This window comes from Epinephelus moara, chromosome 19, assembly GCF_006386435.1.
Source record: "Epinephelus moara isolate mb chromosome 19, YSFRI_EMoa_1.0, whole genome shotgun sequence".
Lineage (NCBI taxonomy): Eukaryota > Metazoa > Chordata > Actinopteri > Perciformes > Serranidae > Epinephelus > Epinephelus moara.
In genome coordinates this window covers 23,793,491-23,816,423 of record NC_065524.1, presented here as the reverse complement: position 1 = coordinate 23,816,423, position 22,933 = coordinate 23,793,491, and the positions used below count along the sequence as shown (strand labels likewise).

The 22,933-nt window shown below is 42.5% G+C and overlaps 3 protein-coding genes across 3 annotated transcripts; 1 reads left to right on the top strand and 2 right to left on the bottom strand.

The window, feature by feature from the left end:
- Positions 1 to 2,161: 2,161 nt before the first annotated feature.
- On the bottom strand, positions 2,162 to 3,512 carry LOC126406900 (otoraplin-like). The gene is made up of 5 exons (XM_050071458.1): positions 3,469 to 3,512; positions 3,195 to 3,353; positions 2,925 to 3,064; positions 2,547 to 2,657; positions 2,162 to 2,431 (listed from the first exon to the last, which is right to left on the bottom strand). Exons 2-5 carry the CDS (start codon positions 3,307 to 3,309, stop codon positions 2,408 to 2,410), a joined length of 390 nt encoding a protein of 129 aa, XP_049927415.1. The 5' UTR covers positions 3,310 to 3,353; positions 3,469 to 3,512; the 3' UTR covers positions 2,162 to 2,407.
- Positions 3,513 to 5,376: 1,864 nt separating this feature from the next.
- On the top strand, positions 5,377 to 15,568 carry gtpbp2a (GTP binding protein 2a). The gene is made up of 12 exons (XM_050070926.1): positions 5,377 to 5,786; positions 6,917 to 6,943; positions 7,504 to 7,688; positions 7,837 to 7,945; positions 8,037 to 8,234; positions 8,503 to 8,677; positions 12,160 to 12,379; positions 12,516 to 12,651; positions 12,759 to 12,817; positions 12,907 to 13,078; positions 13,224 to 13,388; positions 13,556 to 15,568. Exons 1-12 carry the CDS (start codon positions 5,589 to 5,591, stop codon positions 13,736 to 13,738), a joined length of 1,827 nt encoding a protein of 608 aa, XP_049926883.1. The 5' UTR covers positions 5,377 to 5,588; the 3' UTR covers positions 13,739 to 15,568.
- On the bottom strand, positions 13,948 to 21,150 carry polh (polymerase (DNA directed), eta). The gene is made up of 10 exons (XM_050070925.1): positions 20,874 to 21,150; positions 19,995 to 20,129; positions 19,619 to 19,851; positions 19,298 to 19,476; positions 19,097 to 19,200; positions 18,857 to 18,976; positions 18,039 to 18,162; positions 17,733 to 17,798; positions 17,413 to 17,585; positions 13,948 to 17,314 (listed from the first exon to the last, which is right to left on the bottom strand). The coding sequence occupies exons 1-10, from the start codon at positions 21,008 to 21,010 to the stop codon at positions 16,408 to 16,410; spliced, it is 2,178 nt and encodes a 725-aa protein (XP_049926882.1). The 5' UTR covers positions 21,011 to 21,150; the 3' UTR covers positions 13,948 to 16,407.
- Positions 21,151 to 22,933: the final 1,783 nt, after the last annotated feature.

Sequence of the window (22,933 nt, the reverse complement as noted above, 5' to 3'; positions counted from 1 at the left end):
GGGGAAAAGTGCTTTGAACACGTGGTCGAATTTTTTCGCTCGGAACGTCGTGCGGAAGTGTAGCAGCCCGAGGATCCTGAGTTGACGTGGCATGACGTTACAGCAATGGCGGCCCCCTTCGCTTCGAGATAAATAATTTTTCTTAGGTAAAAAAAAATGCATCTCAAAGACATCTTTAAGCAAATTCTCCACTGCTACACGTAATTTGAACATTCCGTGTATAATTATACGCAGAATTAGTAACATTGCCAACACCATACATTAGCAAAACGTCTTTGACCTCTTCATTTAGCCAAAAAGGCTAACAACATCAGCTCAGCTCCACTGGGCTACAGTAAAGATAGCCTTGTACAGATGTGTTTGTTTACGTCCAAAGTCCGATGTGAGGCGATGAACGCACTTTTTCCGGAAGTAGGGGCTTTTCCAGGCTCTTCACGTCAGGTCCTCAGAAACCTCCAAGCCCTCTGAACGCAGCTTTAAGCCAGCTGATGATGTCACCTGCAACTCAGCGGGTCAAATCACCGACGACTGGTTTTAGAAGTAAGGCTGGTCACCTGTTTCAACAGCCAATCAGCTTGTAGTGACGTCTATTGGTCGAGTCAGACTATTGGTGAGTTAGCTTGCCGCAGCATGTGTTCCGTTCTCGCCGAGCCCTCTGTTTCCGTCCTCACGGTGTACCGGTGTTGGACGGTAGGTTGCTGCTGGTGCTCGTTGTATGTGCTTATGCCCCCACACACACATTCTCATTGACTGATTATTTAGTGCTAGTTATTCATATTATTGTCACATATTTATCATGAATACAGTCCACCTGATGCTTGTTTTGTTTATGTTTCACCATTTCATCACTACCACAAATGCAGCTGTAGCCAGTATCTCACTATCACTATCCTCATTCATATGTTAAGAAGCTCAACCAAACAAAAAGGTCAAAAAATGTCAAGGTCAAAGTTTAACAAAAAGGTCTATCTCTGTAGGGATCCCCTCCACAATGCTGTCAGACAATCTGAGCCAATCTTTGGTCTGAACTGGGCTTTAGAGGAACAAGTAGCAGGTGTCCAACTTCCCTCCGCAGCCTTGTATCTTACAACTTAAAGGTCACGAATACACCAAAGTTGAAAAGAGGACCATTTGAGGAGCACCTGAATGCACCCTAGGCCTTGGCTGATGTCTGTCTTGACTCAAGTCTGATTTAATCTGTCCTTGTTCGCAAACTCTGTGCCGTTGCTGCACTATGCTACTCCGTGTTACAGATTCCTTAGAACCTGGATGTTCGACAAGCTGACTCGATACATACCGAACACTAAAAAGAATCATTTAAAAAGTTTGGTTCGTTCATTTTCGCCCATCACTATCTATGTTTAGTTTTAGTTAAAAACAGGACTGTTGCTTCACACACACATAATTACTTTTAACCTTCCATTATAATAAAAATCCCACATGAAAAGAATAACTGTATGTCCTCTGCCTCTTGGTTTTCCTATTTCTGAGTGTTTCATCAGTGCTGCTGTGCTCATTAGATTGACTGAGTTACCTCATCATCATTCATCAGTCTTAGATCCTCAGGTCTCACTGCTGTTATATATCACCATAACTCAGTGTTTCACCTGTGCTTCTCATTAGATTTACCAGCGTTGACTCAGAATGGTTTGAACGACACAATTTATTTCTCCAGTTGCTTTTGGGTGAGTGTGAAAGAGAGGGGATTGGGGCACATTAATTAGCCACACAGTTTCATAAAAGAACCTGATAATGTGTTTACTAAAAATAGCTAACATGACTAATTGCTTAAAGAAGACAATCAATGCCTTTTATAAGCAAATATGTACAATTATTTCTCTGACATACTTTATTTCTTTTGAAAAAGAGCAGATAAGCAGCAGACTTCTCTCCCTGCTGCTTCGGAGTGAATCATAACTTACTGCGTGCAATGTGGGTAGTTTTCTGACGACTGTCTCAAGAAACCTTGACACTGCAATAAAAAGGCTACATCGGCATTACAAATTGAATTCGATAATAACAGCAGAATATCTCTACGGCAATTCAAAGTAAGTTACTTGGCGTGTCAGCAAAAAAGCACAATAAAATTGCAATTACATATCATGAGGAGTCAAAGTAGCTAGGTGAAAAACAAATCTTTTCAAATAACAGGCATTTCAGATTGATATGGAAAAGTGTTTATTGAGCAAAGTGAGTCTGTGGAGACAAAGCAAGACAGATAGGTGTCAGACTGTGGGCGACAGAGGGCTGATAGTGCCCAGGGTTCAATGGGAGACAACACCACAGATGTAATGGGACATGGTCTGACACACTGGCTCAAGAGAAGAATTGGCTGCACTCCTTCATAGAAGCCACAGAGTCACTGAAAGCAAGATTCCAGAAGGAAGAGGCTTCAGTCTCTCACATCTTAATCACAGTAGAAGTCAATGTCCTGGAACAAAAAAGCAAAATAAAATATAAAAAACATGAGATTAAAGTCGACAGCCACTCCAGAAAATGAAAGTATTCATCTCAGATATTGTCCCATAAAAGAGACAAACACTCACAGCTGTGGGAATCTGAACCGTGTCTTGTGTAAACTTTTGTGTCTCCTTCACCACAGTCGCAGGGAAGTATCCGATGATGCCCATCTGGTTCACGTACCGCTCACTGTAAACCTGCCAGGGAAAATAACACGGCCTATCTGACAAATTAATATGCACCACATTATATATGCTTTACATTTAACCTTCTGTACTAAACTTTAAGACATTTAAATGTGTGCTCATTTCAGCTAGAATGAAATTAATTATTTCTGACAATTGCTCTTGTCAGAAAGGCCAGAAAGTTTCCACTTGTTTGTCACAGCTGCTGCACGCCCTGCCTTGCATTTGTAACTGTAAGCTGCACTGATTATGAATAACATGGAAGAAATATTTACATACACTTCCAGACCAGAAGACTCCGGCGCCCTCCTCTGGTACGAGTTTAGAATACACATAGACCATCTGACCCCTCCTGATGTTGATGAATCTGCAATCAGGAGCTATGAAGTCATCCAAGGCTGTGGCCATGGACAGAACATCTAGTAATGGTCAGAAAACAAAAAAAGGAAAGGGAATACATGACAAAAATCCTTTGAAAGTTATCAAGTGCATGCATTTTATTACGTCACAGTTTCCCCACTGCTTCTCTCCCCTTATGCTCTGACTTACGTGAGCACTCTGCATCTCCACAGATCTTGTTGTCTGCTAGTTTATCCATCCGAATGACCCCCACAGTCTGGTGCAGAAGTCCCACACAGAGCAGAATCACCAGTGGATAACTCATGCTGACCGAAAAGAGCAGAAACCAAGACGGCGTTGTGTGTTTGCCTGCAGATGTGAAAGTGGATGTTTAAAGGAATTTAAGGCTGTCAAAAAAAATCCCAAAACAGTTTTCTCAGCCAGGACTGAATGGGCTGAACCCCTACATCAGAGGTTGACTGACCAATCAGTGCTGAGTCTCAGAAATGCCACACTGTGGAAGTATTCCCACAGGGGAGTTGGCTGACTTTTCTAAACTTTTCTTTGCAGGAACAGGCAGTCACAGTTCATGTGAACTGTTTGTCTTGAGATCTGTATAAAAGCAAGTTCAAGCAGGTCTTTTGAAGAAGTAGCACAGTTTTGGACAGACAAAAATGTCCTTGATAAGCAGTATGACACCATTTAAGGTATTTTAACTAGAGGTCAAATCTAAATATCATCAGTAATTGGGAGCAAATGTAATGTAATGTCAGCTTGCTGGCGACAACTGGTTTGCAAGACAAATGTGTTAAACAAATCTACACAAACCCAGTCTAAGTAACATTTGGGCCACATGATAGTCAACACTATCAGGAAATGGAGGAAATGGAGGAAATGGAGTGATACACAGTCAGCCCCACTTTCAAATGGTGTCAAAAGCTATGGCCAACATATTTGTTAGTCAAAGTTAACTTCCTTTGAATTACACTTTGCATTGCAAACCTCTCTGTCCTCCCAAGAGCCCCAGAGGTCCACAGAGTCTGGACCAAAATAGGAGTCATATTTTCAACCTAACACCTGATGGCACTCTTGTCCCCTTGTCATAGCCGAGAAAGTGAAGCGCTCAAGAGTCTCTCTGTTTGTTTGGTGGTTGTTGCCAGGTGAAAAATGACAAACAATGTCATGAGGGCAATAGTCTACTGTAATGCTGTTGGATACATAAGATGGTAAGTGTTAAGAAGACAAGCCAGACTAAACTCAATGTTCAAGAAGAGGCCGTCAGTCTATTTTATTCTATTACTATAAAGCAACTTCAGCTTATTCAGAATGCTGCTGCTAGTGTCCTGACAAAAACTAGGAAATATTACAACATTTCTCCACTTCTAAAATCCTTACACTGGTTACCTGTAACACAGAGAATTGATTTCAAAATCTTGCTGTGGCTCAGCGCCCAAATATATCTCTGACATGCTTATGACATATGAACCATCTAGGATCCTGAGGACATCTGGGGCTGGCCTACTGACTGTCCCAAGAGTCAGAGCAAGTAATGGTGTAGCAGATGACAACTGACCACTTTTACTGCAAAATTATTTTTAAATCATCTTTTTTTCTTTGCACCTCTTGTCTGCACTTTTGCTGTTGTTAATGGTGTTTTTTAAACTGTGAATCAGTTAGTAATTAATTTTCTTGACTCTTTTCCGTATCCTTTATTATGTTTTATATTTCACCGCTCTGTAGATCACTTTGAGTTACCCTTGTGTATGAAATGTGCCATACAAATAAAGCTGCCTTTTCTGTTCCTGTTATGTTGAATCGAAAGTGAAAAAAAAACATTCAGGTACATCTGACTGATCACACTGAAAACATGCCATTGGTGGTAAAATAATAATGCCAAACTTTATGAAACTAATTCAGATTTTGTATTATTCTGTCGTTTTCTGTGTTTCAGGTTTTTAGCGTGAATATCATTCGCTTATTATCATTATTATTATTATTATTATTATTATTATTATTGTTGTTGTTATTATTGAATATGAATATACAGTTTAAATGCTATTATTTCAATTATATAATGTGTCTTAAGCTGATGACACAATTTTAGGTCTCATGGCATCATCTTTCGGTTGTACCCTGCTCTAAAGTCCTAGTAAACAACTATGTAATTATTTCCTTTTTCGTCTGATGCAAAGCTCTGCAAAACAGCGTCCATCTGTGTGTGCATACGCTGTCATCACCCGGGTAGCTAGGCGGGCGGGGTTTAAGCCACATACAACCCAGTGCGAACCAGAAAACAAAAACAACCGCCCACTCGCGCTTCCCAGTAAATCAAATCAAGCACCGCCTATGACATTTAGCTCTCTGACGTAGGCACACTGTAAACTCAAAACGACAGTCTCGGACGGGGCTGTTATTGTTCGGTTTGAAGAGTTGGGGGCGGTCGGCGCTTTGTTTTTATTTTGGGGGGGCTTTAAGCTGCCACCAGCTGGCTTATTCGAGTCTAAAACAACCACCTGCATGCCCGGGTCGAGGTTTGTTTAATTAGCACAGCATCTTTTTTATCCAGGTAGTGGTAAGCTAACAAGTTAGGTCCCAAAGTAGCTGATGGATGCGCGGGTATCGGAGTTATTCGGCTCAGGAAATGGACACGGCTCGGGATCTCACGGTGCATCCAGCGTCAAGCCGGGAAACGGCTACGGGGTAGCCCCCAAAAAGGCTTGTGTCAAGCACAACAAGAAATCCAAGGCTCGATTCTCCCGCAACTTCAAACCGAGCAATAACACTCCGTATCTACCTCCAGAGGTAAGGCTGAAAATACGCGCACAACAACCGCTAGCCTAGTCAAGCTAATGTGATTTACGACCCATAACAACAGCTGCTAATAATAATGTGAGCCTAAATGGTGTCTGTGTGGTTATTATGGTATGTAAACACTAGTAACGGTGCGTTCACTGATCTTGGGGTTAGCTATCTGACACTGAGTAAGTCTGTCAACCGACCTGGGAAGTGACACGTAGCTAGTCTGTAACCCCCAAGAAAATGAATGAGATGAATACTTTAAGCTAGCATTAGCAACTTATAATTTGTTTGCCACACTAGTGAGAGAAATGTGTGTTTAATTAAACGACACTTGCTAAAGTTGGCTAGTTTTAGCTAGGTTAGCTAGCATATTAGGAACAGCTGTGTTTGTAAATATCTAAAGGGGGGTGGGTGTGTGCTCGGTCGACCTACAGCTAGCTAGTGTTACCGTTTTGACCCGACATTGACTCATCCAAGGACTATGTTACTACACAGTAACGACATATTACTATGATCATTTGTTTATAAAGTTAATTACCTAGACTTTAAACTCACTAAACATTTAAAGTGACCATTATTTTGTCAGGGACATGAAAGAAAGAATTGTGATGACCTTAAACTCCACATAAAAACAGCTTAGGTTCAGGGTTAGATTCAACATTAATTTAAGCTTTGCATGCATCTTATCCCTGAATTTAAAGAAATTAGACCTATCCCCTCATCACTATGCTCACGAACTCATAATGGGACATGTCTCAACATATTTCCTGGCTCCAGCTGTTGTTTCAGCTGATCCTCAGCATGTGACCAGCCCCACTGTCCTGCAGTGAGCACACCTGTAGGAATATTGGCCAATTTACCCTTTAAATGTATATTGATATTTACACATGCATGTGCTTTGTCTAATACCACATTAAGTAACTGTGTGTGAAGGCTAGCTAAGCAGTTAGTCAGCCTGTATAGCTGTCAGTGACTACCTATTCACCGTAGTGCACCGACCACTCATTCAGTCAGTCCGATTGCTTTTCTTTGTGTCTTTTAACAAATCAATAGCCTGTTGTCTCACTTCTCTACAGTCTGACAGCTGTTGTTCCTGTTCTGTGTCTGTCTGTCTCTCTTTGTCTCTCCCTTAGGCTGAAGAGGGGAATATAGAGTACAAGGTAAGCAGTTAAGTTGTCTTAACTAGTGGCTTTATTGAACACTGTAACGATGAACAGCTCATGGTTAAGTCAGCCTCTTCATGGCAAGAGTGGAGGTTATAGATAAAGGTCAGTCATCATTATAATAAGCTGTCGGCAATGTGTAGGTAATGTGACAGAATATATAAGAGCCATCTCACATGGTCTACCATGGAAAACCAACACCATAGTGGATTAGCAAGAGGATTTTTAGTATCTGGACAGCTGCCTCCCCCGCCACATCAATATGAATTTATTTGAGATTGCCTCAGCCAGCCCTAAAGCAATCTATTGTAATGCTAGTCATTTGAGATATTATTTAACCACTGAATAGAGAAAACTAGTTTGTTGTTGAGTCTCATTCCCAGGTCGTCAAATACTAATGACTTTGGGTTGATAGTTTAACTGAACCACCAACACAAAGCGTCGACCTGAGAATGAAACTCAACAATTACTCCTTCAGAATTACATGCTGCACCTTTAACTTTTCACAATCACGGTTAAAGTTCAGCACTAATTTTCTGAGTCTTTCCCTTGTCTAGCTGAAGCTGGTGAACCCCACGCAGTACCGCTTTGAGCACCTGGCAACGCAAATGAAATGGCGACTGCAGGAGGGTCGAGGCGAAGCTGTCTATCAAATAGGTGTCGAGGATAATGGCATGCTGGTGGGACTGTCAGAGGATGATATGAGGACGTCACTGAAGACTCTGCATAGGCTGGCAGAGAAGTAAGTCAAGATATCAGATTCACTTTTTTTTAAGTTTAGTGTGTTGACACAGTCTGACATCAAATTATAACCCTAACCAAACCAATAGTAATTAAAAACGTGCCATGGCTATTAAGTGATTATATGCTGTGTTTCTTTTTTCTAACAGAGTTGGAGCTGACATCGCTGTTCTCAGAGAAAGAGAGGTGGACTATGACTCTGACGTGCCTCGTATGATTGCTGAAGTTCTCATTCGCAAGGTGCCAGATGACCAGCAGGTTAGTGGGGCTACTGTGTAAGCATGTTAATATTTTGTTATTTATCTGCTCTTTTTTTAATCCCTGCTTATTCTTTGTGTTATTCCCGCAGTTTTTGGACCTGCGGGTAGCTGTACTGGGTAATGTGGACTCGGGCAAGTCCACTCTGTTAGGTGTTTTGACACAGGGTGAGCTGGACAATGGGCGGGGGAGAGCGAGGCTCAACCTCTTCAGGCATCTACATGAGATCCAGACTGGACGCACGTCAAGCATCAGCTTTGAAATCCTTGGCTTTAATAGTAAAGGAGAGGTGAGAAACGATCCAATGCCAGAGAATAAATAATTTGCACTCCATTTGTTATGAAGAGCGGCAACATTACGTTGTGGTTCTCACAGAGTTTCCTTAACAAGATGTTCAAGAAGATCACAGTATTAATGTTGTGATGTATTTATTACTCAGGAAAATACTGCATCTGCAAGTAGTGTCAGCTACACCTTCAAATGAATAACTGAGGAATACGTATGTTGGTAGGTATTTAAGATCATGGCACTCATAACATGATTGCTTATTTTCCTAGGTTGTGAATTACAGCGAGTCTCGAACAGCAGAGGAGATTTGTGAGAGTGCATCTAAAATGATCACATTCATTGATCTGGCGGGTCACCACAAGTACCTGAAGACCACCATCTTTGGCCTCACCAGCTACTGTCCGGATTTCGCTATGCTGGTCGTCAGCGCAAATACCGGCATTGGTGAGCATTAATTGATTCATTCAAGTTTCTAATGATGCTTTGAGTATCGTCGTGTCACAATTAAAATACACTGGTGTCTCTCTGTGTGCACGTCGTCTAGTCACTTTACTATTCAGATAAGACAAGCTGAAAGGGGAGCTGTCGCAGGGTCACAGGCCGGTAATAGACACTTGCCAGGCCAGTCTGACAGAGAGCCTATGTTTGTGTACACCTTTAGTGGACTTGGCCAGCTGTGGCTTTGCAAACATGTGATATCTGAGCTTATGTAACAGACTACTATTCCTACCACAGTTGCTTTACCCCTCCTTCTCATCCCGGCCTGCCACTACTCAAATATCTCAAATACCATCTTTTCATAACAGACCTCTAACCTGCTGGAGGTGGCTCTGTGCTCCTGAGCATAAAGCTGATTTTTTTTAACTTTCAGCCACTTCCGTTTTTTTTGCAAAGTGTTGCATAGAAAATGATTGGGGATGAATTTCACATGGCGCCACACTGAGTGGGTCTTCATCGTCACTTTGGCATTACATTTGAACAGCCTATTTTATTGATAGATTTTGTATTAGCGCATCATATCTCTTCACCAACCCAGACTTTTTATGATAATGGCAATGACTGTGCAGGAAGCTTTTACGATACTCACGTCCGGGAGCGACATACTTTGAAACCTGAGCAGCTGAAACTGGCGGAACAGGCTAGGCAGCTCTTTGCATTACTTGTGTAGACGTAATGTTTGTTTACTCTTTTGTTTGTTTTCTATTTTTGGCTGTGATAGTAAACAGTAGTATTTGGGGGGAAAATAGTTGTCAGAAGTGGAATTCGAACACATACCTCCAGGGGAGACTGTGACCTAATTGCAGCACTTTTGACTGCTCAGGCACTCTGACATATTTGTGTCTGTGGTAATTCTTAAGTGGGAGGAGGAAGGGCTCTGACGGACACTGCAAGTGGGATCAAATTAGAACAAACCATTAATGCTTAATGCATGTTCCGTGCTTTTAAAAGCAATCGCCTTGAACAGCATAGGTTTATTGAGAAGTCTGAGGTTATGTTTGATTTTTGCAAGTGGCAAGGAGACACGTAGATGTAACCTGAGCCTTGGAGACAACACTTGTTACTTAGCAGTCCAGCTCACAGCCTGCTGGAGGTATTAGGTGAACTATATTCAGCTGCTGTTAATGTATGGCTGGCAGTTTTCAAGTTATTGTAAGGTCATTTTGTATATATGGTTTCACTGATTTTGCAAAAGGCTGCAAACGTGAGCATGAATCAGACCCAAGTTTGGTGTTTGAGTTATCTTTGAAAAATAACAAAATTAGTTAAATAACAAAATGGTGAATTTTCTCACCCATATTTTGCTGTTTTTAGTGGTAAACAAAGAAACAAAAGCGATGTCGCCTATGTACAGTAGTAAAATAACCCCCTGTGGGCGTTGCCATGTTTGCGTGGGTGTGTGCTCTAAACTTGGGCATGCTGGGGGAAATGGGGTCAAGAATGAGGGCCACCTTTGCTATGCACCAGACAGAAGGAGGACACAGTGTCTGCAACCCTAGAGCCACAGCTTTAATTATGAAACAGGGTAATGGAGCTGTGTAACGCATAGGGCTCATCTGAGGTTGTATCTGTGACGAGCCAAAAAGCCAGAGGGCGGGTAATCACCTCCTATCGTTCTGTGACACTTTACCAAATATCTTGGCACCTCCATAAGGGATGAGGGGACATTGATTTCTCCTATGCACGTTCACCTCGGATGCTCTTAAAATAACACACAACTAGCAAAACAACCTGCTGCTCAGCTGATGAGGGGGTAAAGGTATTTTAAGTCTCTGCCAACTTGTATATGTGCGTTACAGGTCAGTATCCTTAACCTACTTTGGCATATAGGGGGATTTGAGACTTATATCCGTACCGATACATAATCGAGGGCCCTATGAAATCTGTTTTCCATTTAAATTTTAATTTTCTGAATCCTGTCTTTTACGATTTAAGCACATTTTCTCATCAGAAGGAGTGTTCAGTCATGATGTGGATGAATAAATGTCACCAATTCAATAAGAAAATATTCAAAATGTAATGAACAATATTGCACTATTTTTCTCAAAGAAAGTGCTTTGATAAAGTTATAAAACAAGAAATTCCACCCTTTCTAAAATAAAGAGCTTCTCATTTGAAGCGCTGCTCTGCTCTAAATTTAGCTGTTAAGTGTTAAATTTCAGAGGTTTTTTGATGACTTAGCTCTCTCAGAAGGCCTCTCCCACATGACTGCAGGCTGCAACAGTAATTTCATTGTCAGTTTTTCTCCCCAGCAACACAACATCAAAGAATAAATGAATTTCCTTCACTATTTAGTGTTTTTTTTTTTTTAACGTATAAGGGACACAGATAACATGCTTTATACTCCCTGTGAATTTAATCCAGTAAATCTTATTTCCTTCTTATTCTTATCCTCCTTCTTATTATGTTACTCTGTTAACAGCTTACTTTGAAAAGCGGATGTAGTCACAGTGAATCCTGGATTGTGACAATGCAATTACAGGTCAAAGTACGGGCACACTCCAATTATAGAAGCAGCTGGTTTGACCACAGATGCAATGACAGCTGGTTTGATGCAGAGCACAGGAAGCACCAGCCGGGAAGCACAGAAGGACAGGATTTCACCTAGTGTCTCTGACTGATAAAAGGCTGTGGTCAAGCTCACATCTCCATGGTCAAACCAGCCTTCACTGAAGTCGGAGGCAACACAGGCAGAGCAGAGCAAAGTCTAGGCTACAGCTGACCCGGTGTTACCCTGGTGTTGGCGGCTGGTGTGTGAGGAGGAGCTGGTGAAACATCAAATCAGAAAGGACAGGACAGAAGCAGTGTGCCCATATGTGACACTAAAACAGAGCAGCATAGTTTTTTGTTTGTTCAGCTTAAGTGCTCTAAAAAAACCCACTTAGAATGGCAGGGAAAACCCGGAAAGCCAACATTGCTGTATGGCTGCCTCTCACACCTTTTGTCTACAAAGGAACACGACCCACCAGACATGCCTCCAGGACACTGCCGCCACAGCCGAGGCAATTACGTCATGAACATACATGGTCGAATATTCCTGTGCTGATATCCTATCTACGTGACATAACAATCATACGTCATGGTAAATTCTACCTGGTCTTATCAGTCTGCACACATGCTCTCCTGACCCTCAGACTCACATTAAGTGCCAGCAGATAAGCTGTGTTATCTTCGGTCACAATGGATGTGGATTTCCTTACAGTGTGTGTTCAAAGGGCTGTTTGCTGAGGACACAGGATGCTGTCTGTTCACGTAGTGCAAATTTATCTTTGTCAGAAAATCAAGCATAAAACCTGAAAATGAACTTTGCATTTGTGCACTTGCATGTGAAAGTATGTTTGATAATGTGAAGTGTGAAGTGATGTGAGTGTAGTAAAACCCTCTGACTACACCTAATTCAATCCCTACTTCTTTTTCCTCTTTTCCAGCTGGAACAACACGGGAGCATCTTGGACTTGCCATGGCCCTGAAGGTGCCAATCTTCATCGTCATCAGCAAGGTGGACCTCTGTACACGAGCCACAGTGGAGCGCACCGTGCGGCAGCTGGAGCGTGTCCTGAAGCAGCCGGGCTGCAACAAGGTGCCCATGATTGTAAGCAGCACAGACGATGCCGTCACAGCAGCGCAGCAGTTCGCCCAGTCACCCAAGTATGAACCAACTACGTATACATAATTTAATATATAAATGAAAGGCAGAATCTTTAATTTAGAAGCCTTATATAAGAAAGAGACCAGCCAGTGATGTCTGTGTGTCCTGATCGCATGCTTGTGCTCTCCCTGGCAGCATCACACCCATCTTCACCTGCTCCAGTGTGTCAGGAGACAGTCTAGACTTGCTCAAGGTTTTCTTCAACATCATCCCGCCTCTAAGCAACAGCAAGGAGCAGGAGGAGCTTATGCAACAGCTAACTGAGTTTCAGGTATGTCTCAGATGAAGTTTGTCCTTATATGCAAGTGATTACCTGGCAGATTAAAACTCAGATGCAGTGTGAATACATACACATGATTTGAATGTGCATCATTGCAGGTGGATGAGATCTACACAGTGCCAGAGGTGGGGACCGTGGTGGGAGGCACTCTCTACAGGTCGGTGTGTTAAAATGCTTATTTCATGCTCATCTACTCAGCATTTAGCACGGGCTCTGTCTGACTTACTGTTCCCTTTGAATGTGCAGTGGTATTTGCCGTGAAGGCGATCACCTTGTAGTGGGGCCCACAGACTCGGGCCAGTTCCACAAGTTGACCATCGGGAGCATCCAAAGGAACCGCTCGGCATGCAGGGTGCTCAGGGCCGGCCAGGCTGCCACACTCGCTCTGGGCAACTTCGATCGCTCATTACTACGCAAGGTCAGACACTTGGCGTTGGTGCCAACTCTTCCTTTCTCCCCTTACTGCTCGCCTGTCTCAGTGTACAGAGGGAGTGTGTGTTCCATGTATTTTTATCATGACACTGAATTCTAATCTCTGTGTACAATGTGTTTGCCACTTGCAGGGTATGGTGATGGTGAGCCCGGAAATGGATCCTACCATCTGCTGGATGTTTGAGGCTGAGATTGTGCTGCTCTTCCACGCCAAGACCTTCCACAAGGGCTTCCAGGTTACTGTGCACATTGGCAATGTGAGACAGACCGCTACAGTGGAGGCTGTGTATGGCAAGGTTGGTCCATCCACTGAGCTACAACTCTCCTGGAATTTGTCCTCTGCTTCTAAAACCTGGGCTTGTTATATCCCAGTGTGTTACATTAAGCAGTTTGACATTTGGTTTATTCTTAATGCTGTCTTTCTTTTGTTTTTCTGTTCTGATCAAACATCACCGTGCCACAGGAGGAGCTGAGGACAGGGGAGAAAGCAGTTGTTCTCTTCAAGTTCATCAAGCACCCAGAATACCTGAAGGTGGGGGCTAAGGTGCTCTTCAGACAGGGCGTGACTAAAGGTATCGGCCACGTCACCAAGCTGCAGCCCATCGCCCAGTACCAGCCACCCCAAAGCGAGGATGACGAAGCCTAAAGTCTTGTGAGGATAACAACAGCAGAAAACACCGTCCCGCCCAAAAGCAAGGTGCTTTACAAACAACCTCCTGCTTCCTCCAAAGGCCACTCTGTCCTGCTCCCTGCACAGGAAATCCCTGTCGCAGGAGTTTTTTGTTTTAGCACCCTTTCCAAAGCCTTGTTGTCGTCATCATCCTCCTCTTCAGCCTTTTTGAATAACTGCTGATATTTTATTCTGCTTTCTGGTTTTGAGGTTTAAAGAGTGTTGCTTTTCACGGCACTGATAAGAGGAAAGCCCTCAGCCGCCTCTTTAACACACTCACTTAGCAACATCCACCAAAGTGATATTGTCAAGGAAATTGCTTGCAACGTTGAAGTGCTGCTTACACAGTTTACACCTAAATGCACTCCTAACACACACTTTGAGAAGAGAGGCCCACACACACTTGCACTGAAACCTAAAATGCCAGTGTTGATATACCTTTAGCGGATACTCGTTTACAGTTAAAGTATGAGATGCTTGGACATTAAGGTGTATCACCCAGTGTCACCCCACAGCAGCTTGTCTGTGTGACCAGCATAGTGCCTGACTGATAAGGACAAGCCTCACTGGATTTGAATACCCTTAAATCATCTTATTTAAGTAACAGCTATTGAGGTATGTGAGATAGTTAAAAGACTGAGATACTTGTCAGTTGTATATAAGCTAAATCATCTTGCTTCAAGCTATAATATTGCTGACAACGGCACTTTATGAAGGTAAAGGAGAGCATAGGTATGCAAAGATAGAACTTGACCCAGTTTGCCAAGATGACTCATGTTGGCGATCACCTTGTAAGTGGTTTTGTTATGTCACATATGTCTGTGAGAATTCTGTTTTTTATTCACAAATAATGCCTCACGATAGCGCACTGAGATGGTAACGATCTTGCTGCCTATCTTTCAAGTGCTTTAGTTACTCAGGTCAGTTTAGATATTAGACAGCATTCCACGTTCACAGAACTACTCCAGTGGAGGTTTCTGTTGCTGACTTGGGGGGGGGAGGGAGGTTTAAGGGGGAAAAAAGACAAAGGTGTTTTCCCAAAGAGATGTTTGAATATCGATTATATAGTTCTTGAAGCTGCCTACTGATGCTGCTTTGTTTTAAAGCAATGTGTTGGAGGTACTTGATGTCGTCTCTTCACTTAAGTTACTGATGTCACTAACTTTGAGGGGGTTTAACACAGTGCCTAATGGAACTACTGTTTGAGTAGCCCACCATCACACCCCAAAGTTTTACAACTAAAAAAAAAAATCTAAGTTGGTGCTACTAATCGAATCAGCTTTTTATATTTAGACGACTTTGAAAATGAATGTCGGTTACTCGTCTGTGTTCAAGGCCGCTGTTGGCCTTATCATGTCTTATTATAGCATGTTGATGTGACTTATAGATTTGTTGTCCCGCTGACATCAGTGACAGAGAGGACAACTGGGATGTGTGCCGTTTTGTTGCACCCATTTTGTTGTGCACTCAAAGAGAGGAAAACTAAGAACGCATTTCAACCAAAATATTTTATAGCCTTTATGAAGAGTTATCAGGTGTTATAAGTTTGTTTTAATGCATCTGAGAAGTATTTTATAGATTTCTAGTAGTTTCAGGTGTTACAATTTATTCTATAATGTTTTTCACTGTTTTCGCAATATTCTTAACGACACCAACACATCTCCACTTTTTTCCGATCACGTTTAAGACCTTTTCCCTTTAATTGAAAGCGTAATATTTTGATTATTTGGGTGAAATGCAATATTTATGTACAGATCCAATTTGTGTATCATGATGTACATGAATAAAAGTTTTATTGTCTCCTTAGCAGGTGTTGAATTTTGTCATTTTGTCATCTTACAATTGCCCAGCGTTTTGAACCATGCCGTCCCACACCCAGTGTGTTGTCCTCTGGCTCACATGTCACAAAGTCATGACTCACCACGCAAAATTGATTTATAAAAGGAGTCGTTATTTCATTTCCCTGGCCCTGTTCCTTCTAATCTGCTCCCCAGCTGATGCAAGCTGACGCAAGAATAAAGTCCTCGTTCAGCTGTCTTTCAATGCTCCAGCGCCACAGAACAATAGGGTTCACCATGGTAGGAAAATGAAAACAAAACAGGACTCCGCTCATAATGGTGCAACTGCTCTCATCCTACTGGCAACCGTGCATTTCAAATATGTACTCTCGTTTCACAAAGGACAAACACTCACACACTGTCTGTATCTCTTGAGCTCACAAGGAAACATCATCCTGCTCTATATTCAAGTGATTAGCGGCATCTGCTGGCACATCAGAATACTACATCACACACAAAATTTTAAAAAGTGTCTTTAATATACTCTGATTTATAAAATTATTCCTTCACAGTATTGCATGTCATTTTATAATAAAAACCATATGAGAACAAAGTACATAAATAAGCACTTTAAGTAATTAAACACTTATTTACTAAAACAAGCCCTTGTGTATCCCGTTACAAGATAGGTTTCCATTCTTTGAGCGTAAACATTAACTGTATTTGCATGTCTGTGATATGCATATGCATTGTCAGGTTTGTATTTTATTTGGTTTAAAAACACATCTTAAAAGGCTGAAAAGCAGCAGCACTTGAGTCCAAGTTTGAAGCAGAGCAGCGCCAACAGCAGAGGAAAGATGAACATCCTCAGTTCTTCTTGAAAAAAGAATCCAGAGTGCCCGTACTTCCACCTTGGGAGCGATGTCTTTTCGGCTGTGGTCCTGACTGGCCTCTGGTTTTTGTCTTGCCTCGTGCCGACTGGGCTCTGAGAGGAGTTAGAGAGATGCTGGAGGTAGAAGAGACAGCAGAAGAAGAGGTGGGTGCTGAATTTGTGGATGAAGAGAATGAATTCTGGAGATCCAAAGCAAAGTGATAGTCATTGTGTTCAGGCATTTCCCAAACCGACACCTCCTGGCCACAGCGTTCACAGTTCACCAGGTCTTCGCTGGCCACAGTGGAAGACTGGTGATCTACATCTGGATCCGTGTTCAGCTCATCTCTTAACTCTTCTGGCTGCTGAGATGAGTTATGTTTCTCCTGTGGGCCTGACACAGCAGCAGCAGTGTCATCTGAGTCGTCTTTACTGTCAGGTCCAGGCTCATGTCCCATTTGAGGTTTGTTTGATGCTGAGGCCTGTGAGCTTCTTTCAAGACTCTTCTTGTGGAAGAACGAGGAAATGCCAGACTGGGGGCTGGCTGAACCATTTTTAGGACCAGAGCAATTGGTCTCCAACTGACTTTCAGTGGCTGAGGTTTTGTGAGATGAGGAAGCTGGGAGAATCCCTGTCGATCCTGTATCATCCTCCTCTACGCCTTTTGTAACCTTCTGCCTTTGTTTCCCAGCTGCCTTTTGAAAGAACGACTGGATGGTGCCTGGTCCTTTGCATGCCAAGTCGTTTTTCAGTTCAGCAGGTGTCTGGGTCGAGGGCTGAGTGGAAGAGAGAAGACTTTGGGTTGAAGTGACATCACTGGAAAGAAAGCCGGCAATGCCGCCTGCTGACGGAGCGTCACTGAATTTGCTCGCTGAGAGGAGGAGCAGGGTGAGGGGTGGAGTCCTGGGGACATGAAGCAACATGGAGTATAATCAGTCGCACAGATTACCCTCAACCAGTGACTTTAAATATTCCACACTGTGTCATTATGTCCTAATTACCATGCTGCCTGGTGGTTTCCTGCCGTGTTGAGACTCTTGATGATGGCAAAGCTGTCGGCGGACAGTTTGGTCGCTTCGTAGCGCACTAAGGCACAACAGCGAGAGAAGCTGCTCGGCCTCTTGTCCCCCATCTGACGTACACCAACCGTCAACAATTTAGCCACACGACCATTCTGTAAGAAAGAGAGAAATGACAGTTACTGATGTGAAACACAGTTATATGTACTATATATAACAACACCAGGAAGTTCAGCTGAGGAATTAGACAGTGCTGCTGTAATAAGGGAAAGCAATAAATTACACAACCGCACATAACTCACCACTTCTCTGTCCTTAGTAAGTCTCTCCTCCAGCTCAAGGGCCAGTTGATGAAGCCAATATTGTACCTACACGGAGGTTGTTAATAATTAACATGAAAACAACAACAAACAGGAAGTTGCATATTTGTTAATAACGCTACAAGAACATGTTAAATGCCATCTTCCTTACACATCTAGATACATCAACTACATTCTCTCAAAGTTTCATCTCGTCCAGTCAGTATGAGACTAAAGTAAAACACACATTAAGTAATACTTATCATTTCCTGTTGTAACACAGGGGAAACAGAGGCCGTTGGCCCGTACCTGCTCTTTTGTAGCCAGCGATGTCTTCCCGGGGAAGTTTTTACTGCAGCCAATGGATTTAGGAAGCTGCCTGGGTTTCACTGCTTCAAACTCAATCCCCCGACACAAGTCATACAGCCACTGGCTGCAAAGTAGACAGTTCAATGGTAAATGTGGCTGGTAATTAAGTATAAATAAAATACTGAGAATTCAAGTCCAGTTAAATTTTGGAGCATGTTATCAAACACAGCACTTTTGGAGCACTTTCACCAATCTTATTGCTACAACAGTATTTGTAATTTTGCTGAGTATTTCCATTTTCTGCTACTTTTTACACACTATGGTTTGTCTTTGTAGGAGAAAATCTTTGCCCAGATGCATTTTATAAGCACATGGACTCAGGTGAACTAAAAGAGTAAATTAAAATAGTGACTAAGGTAATAAGGTCATTAATTTACCCCGGGTTTTAACAGATCTGGGGGAAACTGCATTCTCCCTCTATGCACCATGGACATGGATAGAGACACTATGTTTGAATAGTTGTTTTATTGTGGATTTTTGTATTATATTTTGTACTTGTTGCATTTTAATGTGTTTTGATTGGCTGCTACCTTGGCCAGGTCTCTCTTGTAAAAGAGATTTTCAGTCTCAATAGGACTTCCTGGTTAAATAAAGGTTAAATAAATAAAAATATATTCAGAACTTAAGCCATGTTATGATTATGTCCATTCCACTTAATATTAAGATGGTATCTGGCATAATAATTGCAAACACCAAGCAAGACCTTTGTCCGTCAGTCATCTTATAAAACTTTTAACGGAATCTCTGGCTCGTCTTACCCTGTCTTTTCTCCAAAGTGCTGTCCCAGTTCAGCCTGAGAGAAGCGAGTCAGATCCCCCATGTTCTCTATTCCCAGAGTTTCTGTAATGGAGGCACCCAGCTTACCCCCCAGGTTACGGCTGCAATACAAAAGTGCAGTGAATTTTTAGTCGACTCTTGTTTTCAAACATCTGTGTTAAAGATAAGAGTAACTTGTGATGAGAAGAGTTTTTTATGGCAGAGTAGTGCTTTGAACTGACATCTTGCCGATGGGAAGAGAGTTGAAAAGTTCTGTCACAGAGTCCAAAGGCAGAACAGTTTGTCTGTTGGGTTTGTTCAGACCACAAGCTAGTTTGGCCAATACCTGGGAAAAGAAGACAGGAAACGATGACCACAGCGATGACAATTACCGCTCTTGAGTATCACACCAACATTATATTTCAAGAAACAAATGTTCCTACCTTGTTGTGTGATATACCTGCTGAACAGCGGAAACCTGTGTGTTTCTCTACAGCTGCTCTCATTTCCTCTACAATGATTGCCCCCAGAGTTAGCTGCAGTTCTGCAGAGTTCTGTTCCCCTAATAGAGGGACAGGTAAGGATGCCAGCCACTGCTGGAGACCTCTGGACCTCTGCTCCTCTGGGGACAAACACAACACTGTTAAGGGGATACTTTCTACCAGATTTTGGGGGTTTTGTCAAGTGTCAACACCAGTTTCCAGTGTCAGGTGCTGAAACAATGAAGTGGGTTCTCAGTTAGTCAAAGCTTGGTTATAGCCTACCTTTATCCAAGGCAGATTCTTCGGCAGATTCTTCCTGTTCAGGTGAGCTTTGTGGGTACCCCTGGATGTAGGTCGTCTTCAGCAGGTGAGGCTCAATTTGACTATCGGTCATGTTTTTCAGTCGCTGCTGGACCACAGCAGTCAGATCCATGTAGGCTTCATCAATGCTGGCTCTCTCAATCACAGCGAAGCGGGACATGACCTCAATCACCTCCACGCTTGCCTCCCTGTAACTACACAGGGGTGAGGTGGTTATCTACTTTACAACTGGTCACAGGAGTGGAGGTATTGAAATAGCACAATATTTTTAGTAAGGCTATGAACAGAAGAATTGGTTTATGGCACAATCTCAGGACAGGACATCACCAGCACTTACTGTGTCAGGTCTGCCTTGCCATGAGACTCACGCACTCGTGCCACCTGGAGATCCTGGCACAGTTTCTTTGCATCGTCCACCCACATGTTCCTGGTGACGCCATGGGCCCTGGCCTCGTAGCTCACAGCTATGATACTAACAGAGGATGATATTTAGTTGAGAACCACATGTTTACAAACCATGATCATAGGATGTCCAAGATGGGTTATCTGTGGGGAATGAAGGCGGATGAGTTGCCAACACAGAGACAGCAATTTAAATGGTCCCTGCAACTGAAAACAAACGCAATCTCAAGCTGTCCAATCACAGCATTGACAGGGAAGGAGTCAAAGTCATCGGCCAGATGTCAGTGAACAGCCCGAGAAAGAGCAAGAAGGGGGGTATGATCCACTTTCAGTTCCTCATGATGGCAACTTTGCAAAGCCAGTAAGAGGACCCTGAGTTCAGATTGTCATTTCAATCAATTTCATTTCGCTTAGGCCTAGTCATTCTTGTGAGTCTTTCCTGTGATTTAGCTTATCTCATTCTGCAGCTCTTGTTTTGCATCTTAGTTTTATGAGCTCTATTACATGAAATGTCTAATCTGTACTCCATGATGGACGCTCCTACTACCTCTCAGTGCAGTCAGGGTGCTTTGCCATTATGCAGTAGCTGTGATCATGCAGTAAAGCTTTAATTTACTGAATTTTGGGAGAGAAAGAGGGTTGTTTACGTTACTAACTGCAGCACTGTCTTATGAAGCAGAACAAACCAAGCTAACTGCACAACAGCATCGAGTTAAACTACAAACAGCTTTTTTTTCATCACTTTCTAATCGAGGGACTGACGCTTTCAGTTGCGTTGATCATAAAAAACACAGTCTCTGTGTCAGAAACTCACCTGCCTCCTTTCCACGTCTTGTACTGGGCCACCACACAGGGAGTGTTCTTCAGAGCTGGGTTGAGCCTCTGCTCCACCTGCACGTAAAAGCAGTCCATGTCCACTAAAGCTACCACTCTCTCCTTCCCGTACTCCATTGCCGAAGAGGAGAGTCGATCAGCGAGGATAAAATATACACCAACTGGCTGGTGGTGCTGTTATTCGCATAGCTTTGACTGGCTTACTGAAGCGCAACCGGCGCCGAAACCTTCTCTTGTCGCTTTGTATTTCGCGCAGTCAACCGGTGTTACATAAAAACGTCATCAAAAGGCGACGTAGTGATGAGTGCGTCATCTGTTGTCATAACGGTCAGAGCCGTAGAGTAAGGGGCTCTGATAACGGTGGTAACTAGAAGTTTTACACGGTCTACTGCTCTTTCTTGGTGTGTATAAATAATATGTATGTATGTAACTAATGTAAAATAATCTGCTAACGTTGGCATACTCCATAAAAAGAGGAAAGTGGGCAAAAATTCGCCACTTTTTGGCAAAATTGCCCCTACTTGACTGTTTGCTTATAGTAACTCCTCCCTCGAGCAGCAAATGTCCAATCATGGCTGACAATTTACAGGCGCGAGGGGCTGTCAAACTTTAAATTTGTCAACATGCAGAAAATGTGTGGTTCAGACGCTCTAGTCAGAGCAGTAACGTTAGTCAGTATATAGAGAGTTTAAGTAATTTTTAGCCCTTCAAAAAACAAGAAACTGAAAGTAGGAAAGTATGAATTTTTTTTTATATTTTATATTCTTGATAATTGTGTCCTATTGTATATATGTCTCTTGTTTTTACCTATTTTATCTTTATATTTATAAGCCTGGGCAACTGGAGGACTGCTCCAACAGAATTTCATTATTTGTGCAATGACAATAAAGATTATTCTAATTCTGGTAGCGAGTTAACAACAGTTAGCATGTTTGGCTAACTAGCTTACCACCCACAGTAGTGACTTGCCATTTCTGCTAAGAGTTAGCATTTTATTGGCTAACGTTAAATCAGGGTTCTTTATTTTTATACAGTCTATGGTTCTTTAACATTTTTCAGACCAAGGACCCCTTAGCTAAAAGAGAGACAGAACAGGAACCCCCCACTATTTTAGTATTGGGTCATTAGCTGCTTAGGGGCTGTTCTTTACTTGTCAGAGGTCAGGGGTGGCTGGGCTGTGATTTTTTTTCTTCTTCTTTTTTTATTTGGCTAAAAGCAAAGAGAGGATTTCCGCACACTTACATATGTGCAATACTTCACTTTAATGTGAGCTTTCGGTCTAGAAGACCTTCATCAGAGCATACATGATTCAACAATGAATAGGCAGGTTAAAAGCAGGTCACTCCTACTCTAATCATTGGCAGTATGCAATATACCTGTGTACAATCATCTGGTAGAGGCAAAGCATTCTGGGAATTGTAGTTTTGTAGTTCTTGAGGTTCTGGCTGTGAGGCCTACACATGGAGGCCTTCTCAAAATACCACAGAAGAATGTAACACAGTGAACAAAGAAAAACGAAAATCAAGAAAGCACTTTTGAAGTACAGTAGTAAAAAGTCATATATGGTAAATGGGGCTTTGGAAGGGATCAGGAAAGGCCATCCTAAATCGGAGATCCCCAGATCCACAATAAAAAGACTACAAAAATAGAACAGAGAGCTATGGAGGGGTATCAGGCGAGGGCCGTCATGAACCATAGACCACAAGGTCTACAAAAAAACAGAAACAAGATCAAAGAGACATCCTGAATTACAACATAACACTCATGTCAAAATTCTCATTGAGGCCTGTAGGTTGAAGAGCATTTAAAGTATCAATCCAAAAAAGCTCTTTTTATTTGGCTACAAATATTTTTCCTTGAACCTCCCCGAGTGTCTGGTGAAAAAAACCTCAGTTTTTCACTCTGGTGTTGCACACTGGTTAGTGTCCCCACTGTTTAATGACTGAATATCTGTTTTATTCCCTCTGCAGTCAATGATCAGCCCCTTGGTCTTGGTGTTGTTGAGGACCAGTCAGCAGCTCATCTCTGTATGCCACCTCA

Bases quoted from the DNA above. Each gene is read 5' to 3' on its own strand.
- gtpbp2a (XM_050070926.1), top strand. From the start codon at position 5,589: ATGGATGCGCGGGTATCGGAGTTATTCGGCTCAGGAAATGGACACGGC. The intron at 6,944-7,503 runs GTAAGCAGTTAA...TCCCTTGTCTAG, and splicing joins AGGGGAATATAGAGTACAAG to CTGAAGCTGGTGAACCCCAC. The intron at 12,652-12,758 runs GTATGTCTCAGA...GCATCATTGCAG, and splicing joins AACAGCTAACTGAGTTTCAG to GTGGATGAGATCTACACAGT.
- LOC126406900 (XM_050071458.1), bottom strand. From the start codon at position 3,309: ATGAGTTATCCACTGGTGATTCTGCTCTGTGTGGGACTTCTGCACCAG. The intron at 3,065-3,194 runs GTAAGTCAGAGC...GACCATTACTAG, and splicing joins TGGAGATGCAGAGTGCTCAC to ATGTTCTGTCCATGGCCACA. The intron at 2,658-2,924 runs GTATGTAAATAT...TTTCCCTGGCAG, and splicing joins GAGTCTTCTGGTCTGGAAGT to GTTTACAGTGAGCGGTACGT.
- polh (XM_050070925.1), bottom strand. From the start codon at position 21,010: ATGGAGTACGGGAAGGAGAGAGTGGTAGCTTTAGTGGACATGGACTGC. The intron at 19,852-19,994 runs GTAAGTGCTGGT...ACCCCTGTGTAG, and splicing joins GGCAAGGCAGACCTGACACA to TTACAGGGAGGCAAGCGTGG. The intron at 17,799-18,038 runs GTACGGGCCAAC...ACCTCCGTGTAG, and splicing joins CGCTGGCTACAAAAGAGCAG to GTACAATATTGGCTTCATCA.